The 6,402-nt window shown below is 37.4% G+C and overlaps 1 protein-coding gene across 1 annotated transcript in view; it reads right to left on the reverse strand.

Moving 5' to 3' along the window:
* Window positions 1-1,766: 1,766 nt before the first annotated feature.
* Window positions 1,767-6,402, reverse strand: part of LOC102871500 (40S ribosomal protein S18-like) — a 6,677-nt gene continuing 2,041 nt past the window's right edge. Inside the window, exon 2 of the mRNA XM_006889055.1 lies at window positions 1,767-2,254. Coding sequence (XP_006889117.1) covers window positions 1,767-2,254 — 488 coding nt within the window. The remainder of the gene's footprint in view (window positions 2,255-6,402) is intronic.

Here is a 6,402-nt window from a genome sequence, read left to right on the forward strand (position 1 = left end):
GGGTTGGTACTAACTCATAGTAAACCTCCACTGGATTTCTGAGAATATAAATAGCAATGGGAGGAGACTGTCCATCTTCCTCTAGAGAAGTTGCTGGGGAACTAGAACTACTGAAGACCCCCAGTCCTGAGGTTAACAGCACAATTACATACAGACTGTACCACCAGAGCCCCCTTTTTCAGCCTAGTGGTTCACTGATGCAGTGACTACAGCAATGGGCTTGAACATGACAGGGTTCATGAAGAGGGCTAAGTTTAGGGCAGGGTTCGTAGAGTTAACAGCAGTTGTAGTCAACTAAGTAATTCTAACAACAATAATAATGAAGTTAAGTGCAATCTGAACCTCCCAGGAACCCCCTAAATATCCTGAATCAGGATCTGTATTTTTAAAATAATCTGCATGTGATTCATACACAGATTAAATTTGAAAAGTTCTGTCTTGACTCTGTATCACACTAGGAATCACTTTACTTTAAATTTTAAATGTGTGTACATATAATTTCTAAAGGTTAGGAATGATTGTGTACATATGATTTCTTAAGATTCAAATTTCTTTAGAAAAATTTCTCAATTCCCTACTTTTAATGTTATTTTGATATACTTGGCCCTTAGGTGTTTTCGTTCATTAGTGAAAGAATTTAATGTCATTTTCAACTTTTTTATAATGGTTATTAGGAAATGTTCAGCCTACCAAACATTTAAAATTTTACATAATATTAAAAAATTAACAATTTATTTAAAAATAAAGTTATTTTCTAAAGAAGGAACAGAGAACTGCAAATTTAATCTGATAGTTTGAAATCTTTTCATTAATAAAAAAATATTTTATCCTAAGCTATTTCTAATTATACTAAAGATTTTTTCAAATTGTATTTTCCTTCTCTTCTATATACATGAGTGAACAAAATAAAAAACCAACCCTCAATAAATTTCCATTAACTTTTAGTTTTTAAATGAAAGAGATTGAAGTGGAATAATGCTGTCTCCTGTCTTTAAAAGCCTAATGTCTAATAAAAAAAGACAAGGATCTTCCTTGAAGGGGTTTAGTGTCTCAAATCTGATGTTTGGGGGGCACCTTAGGATTCTCATTTTCCAAACCAATGAAGCTGAGCTAACACTCAGAGCACTGAGGAAGGGAAAGCAAATGTGGCTGGTGATTAGAACCCTCACCTATTTGGGAAAGAGTAGAGGTTACAGTGAGGAAGAGTTGAGAGAACAGGATTTAGAATAAGAAAAATCTCATTTCTTCTGTTGGGCCCACGATGATGGCCACAATACATATTTCTCTAAACCCCAGTGCAGTTCTACATAATGAGAAATTGTGGATCGTATTATACAAGTGAATAAATGTAAAGTACTCAGTACAGTCACTGGCAGGTAGTAAGGGCACAGAAAATTATAGTTATTAGTCTAATTATTTGTGTCTGAGAACTGGAGGCCTTTAGTTACAGAGACAGATAACATACCTTTGGTCAGATTAGGAAGGAGTTGGAAATAGAAACAATAATAAATATTGTATTACAGTATTTGGATAAAAATCTACAGCAACATATTATTGAGCCCTCAACTTGTTCCACATTCTTGTTAAAATATCTTACATATGTTTTCTGAATTCATCTTCGCAATACATATTCATCTATGAATTGTCTTCAATTTGCAGAAGAAATCCCTGAAATCCAGGTCACTTAAACCTTGTCCAAGGTCCTGTAACTCTCTTTTTTTTTTTTAGGTGTATAAACTATTTATTAACAGACAAGGCCTACAGACTTATTTCTTCTTGGACACACCCACAGCATGGCCCTGGCAGCCAGTGGTCTTGGTGTGCTGGCCTCGAACTCGAAGGCCCCAAAAGTGGCATAGCCCTCTGTGGGCACGGATCTTCTTCAGTCGCTCCAGGTCTTCACGGAGCTTGTTGTCCAGACCATTGGCCAGAACCTGACTGTATTTCCCATCCTTCACATCTTTTTGTCTGTTCAAGAACCAGTCTGGAATCTTGTACTGGCGTGGATTCTGCATAATGGTGATCACACGCTCCACCTCCTCTTCAGTAAGCTCTCCTGCCCTCTTGGTGAGGTCAATGTCTGCTTTCCTCAACACCACATGAGCATATCTTCGCCCTACACCCTTAATGGCAGTGATGGCAAAGGCTATTTTCCGCCGCCCATCCATGTTAGTGTTGAGTACTCGCAAAATGTGCTGGAACTTCTCTGGGATCACTAGAGACCTGGCAGCAGCAGCAACGGCAGCATGTAGGCCTCCGGTGGAAGAGCATAACTCTCATTTTTAGCCTTACTACCTAACATCTCAAACCATTGAAAAAGAGAGTCTATTACGGATGTTGAATTGAAACATGAATTTTCTGTTATCATCTCTTAAGACACAGACATGAGATCCAGCACAACCACACAAAGATGAAGGGAGAGCTGAAAAATCATTCACTATGGCAATGGCAGCACCAGCAAGTGTGTGTTTATGATAAAAGACACATGGCAGTTGTCCTCGTCGTGTTGTTCCTGGTGTGGTGCTGACTGACTTCTACACTGCTTGCGTTCTTACAGTTTCTGACCATTTTCTAAGACCAGTTGCCATGTCTTAGCAGAGATTTTATTGCTAATTATCCTGCTTGTAATTTGCATTTCTGCATAAGAAGGCCATATTGGTTTCTGTTGCTTACAACCAGAGAGTTTGTCCCTTGGTAGATACATAGCTAACTAATCTAACTTAGATTCCCATTCTTTTATCCTTCTTTCCTATCATACTTCACAGAATTCCAATTTGAAAGGAACTTTAGTAATGAAATTAAAACTCTTATCTTCATAGATAATTGGTTAAAAACAAGGACTCCAAGGGGGGAATTGTACCTAGTCAGAAGTAGCAGTTGCTGCATTTCTATTTACTTCTTCATGATGGTTTGTGTTTTTTTTTTCCCTTGACCAAAATCACACTAAGTCATCTTCAAGTTTGAAATAGTAAGCACATGGTGAGAAGGTAGAGTCATTATAAATCTGTGCCTGTTTTCCGTGATAAATATGATAATACTGTATTAGCTAGTGTAGCTACTTTCTTTGTTGCTGTATAGATACAGCGTGCACAAAAATTGGAACAAAATAGAACCTGTCTCCTGTTGGCAGAATCATTCCAAATAAATGACAAGATCCTTAACTGAACCAGCCACTGGTGTAATCCTGAATTGCTTCAAAACCAAGTTATAATTTATGACAAGTTAAAAAGCACTGCGTTGTTGTTGTTGTTGTTGTTGTTGTTGCTGCAGTTATGTGCCATCAAGTCGAAACTGACTCATACCCATCCCTCCTGTTGGCTTTCAGAGGCTGTTAATCAAACAAAGAGATTTCCCATTCTTGTCCCACAGAGCAGCTGGTGGATTTAAATGGCATGCCTTTGGTTTGAAGTATAACTCTGTACCACTTGGCCACCAGAACTCCCAAAAATACTGCATAGATATTAAAATATGAGTACATTTTAAATTAAATTTTGTAAAAACAACCCAAAGCCTCTAAAATTCCATGGGAGTGGTTAAAAATATTATTTTTTTAAAAAGTATGCATTTCTGTTTTCCAATACCCAATATAATAAAACTACAAGTAAAGGATAATTAATGACTTTGAACTATAGTGTTGAAAAAGAGTACTGAATAGCCCATGGACTGCCAAAAGAACAAATAAAGCTGTATTGTAGGAAGAGCAACCAAGGCGCTCTTTAGAGGTAAGGATGGTGAAACTTTGTCTCACATACTTTGCCCATGTTATCAGGAGAGGTCAGTCCTTGGAAAAGGACATCATGCTGGGAAAAGCAGAGATAGGGTCAGTGAAAGAAAACACTCTCAGTGAGATGCTTTGATCTAGTAACTGCAACCTTAGGTTTGATCATGGTGGAGATAGTGAGGATGGTTCATGATAGGGCAAGGCTTCCATCTGTTCTTCATAGGGTCACTATGAAAAGTAAACTCAACAGCACCTAACAACAACAGTGAGTCAAAATTACAAAGAGGAGGAAGAAAATGAATGAAAGATGCAAAGGATCTTCCCTGTTCCTATAAAAGGAGTACTCACATATTTTCCAAAAGGAGGAATATCCTGAGAGGCAGTCAAATCTGAAGGGCCGTGGAGCTCTAAATAGGCAACACTGTTGTTGTGGGCTGTCTGGTTGAAAACAATTCACAGCTAATCCTCCAGAGGATTTTCAGAGACAGTAAATCATATGGGATGGTCCATCTTTCTCCGTTGGAGCAGCTGGTGGATTTGATCTGTGTGCCTTGGGGATTGCAGCACAGCCTTTAACTATTAGGCCACTAGAGTCCCATGAAATAGAAAGCACTCATCACAGCAAAAGGTGAGAGAGAAGAGTTACATTCAAAATCATACGATTACCTGTCTATCTACAAACTAGACCCTGAAAACACATCCACCAACTCCAAGTTTCTTACTCTAGTTCAGGTCCTAAAGCCTTGGCAGCTAGACATACTCAACCAACAAGAAATCAAAGGATTCATCTCAGGGATATTGATGGTCAAAAGGAAAAGGGCTCTAGAATAGTGGCATCTAAGAGCGTCCCAATAAAATAATTAGATACTCACCCTTCATACTGAAATTAATAGCTTTAGCAATTGACAGGTAACTCTCATGCACACACTTTTAAACAGTACTTACTGTTTTGTTCTTGAATACAAACCAAGAATCTTCAGATAGTGGAGAAAATCTCTATCATTGAAAATCAGAGTCTAACCCTCGATAATCCAGAACAGAAGGCTCTGGTAAAGTATATTCAATATTTTAACCATAAGGACTTCTCACAGAAAACACTGGAAATCTTGAAACTGGTTATATCATTAAGATGTAGTGGCCACTGATGAATTTTTGTGGTGATAATTTCAGAGAATTGTCTTATCTGTTGTGAGGACACTTAACCCAAGGATAGTCATTTAGTAACATCACCTGGATTCATTTTAGCCCTACCTTCCCTCACAAAAGCAAAACATGGCCACTCTAAAAAACTAAATGCTTGACCAGAGGTTTATATCAAATGAGTAAACCCTGGAAATGGAAGTTATTTCTGAGGTTCAACAGTCAAGTGACCATTCCGGTAAAAGAAAATGCTGGAAATTGAAGCTTAAAGGAAACATTCAGAAAACAGTAGCACAATATCCCCTGGCAAAAGATTAACCTTGCAAGTTAATTCCTGAAAGTTCAATTTCTGTTAAGTTTTGAGACATGCATCTCCTAAACTGATAAATAATCCCAATTAGTAAAGCACTTTCAGAGTAAACCCGTCAATCTGTAGTCTAGGCTGAGGAAATTGTTTCTGGTTTGAAAATGGAGGTGGGGAAATGGCACAAATGTGTATTAAAAACCCATAGAACTTGACCTACTAATGTAATTTTGAGAGAGATTGGTCACTGAATGAGTTATATAAAATGCTTTGTACAACTCTTTTGTTAAGATGTTTTAATAATTTCTTTTTAATTTGTCCCATTGTTAACTAGAAAGAAAAACACAAAATATTCTTGCTTTCCTTTTCCAATTTTGTCACTGTTAAAGGACATCTTACATTTGCAAAGGTAGCCCCAAAAACCAAATCTGTTACATTAGTAAAGTCAGAGGAAGATTGATATCATTTTCTCCTAGTAATCATTTGTCTATGATAATGGCATCAATATATATCTGCAATTGAAGCCTACAGTGACCACTGACATGTTCTGAAACAATAGGCCAACTTCTTATTTTTCCCCATTCTCATTCTACCTTCAAACTTCCAACAATCATAACATTTTCAAAAAACTCAACATGTCTTCTGCAAACTCTTTGATACCAAGAAGGTAGAAATGCAGAGAAGATGGTTTCTTAACGTATCCTCAGAGATGTGGGAATAGAAAGATTCAAATTTCGATTCCTCTGCTTTGCAAACTTTAAGAGTAAGGGATGGTTTTCTCATTGCTATTAAAATGCTTATATTGCCTTGGAAGTACAAAGCAAACTGTGAAACAGAATTTAGAGGAGAAGTCTTGCCTTTTGGTTTACAGATACTCCACTTTCTGAATTGACATGCAATCCCAAAGACACGTGATTTGAATCCACCAGTTGCTCTGCAGGAGGATGGACAGACTCCTCCCCTGCAATTAACTGCCTCTGAAAACCAGCTGGAGAGTCAGCTATGGGTTGGTTCTACAACAGTTAATTAAAATGATTAACTTCTGAAGCTCATTGGACTGAGTTTGTTTGGATGAAATTGGCAACAATCAGAAGTGAGAAGCAGCTGAGGAAAATGGAATGCCTGCACCCTACATTTTTTATATTTATTTTTTTCTTTAAATTTATTTTATTTCATTATTTTTTGTGTGTATAGTCAAATCAGATCTGACTGGTACAGGAGGAGATTGTTCCTCCTT

This window comes from Elephantulus edwardii, unplaced genomic scaffold, assembly GCF_000299155.1.
Source record: "Elephantulus edwardii isolate Elephantulus edwardi_28Jun2011 unplaced genomic scaffold, EleEdw1.0 scaffold00074, whole genome shotgun sequence".
NCBI classification, from domain to species: Eukaryota; Metazoa; Chordata; class Mammalia; order Macroscelidea; family Macroscelididae; genus Elephantulus; species Elephantulus edwardii.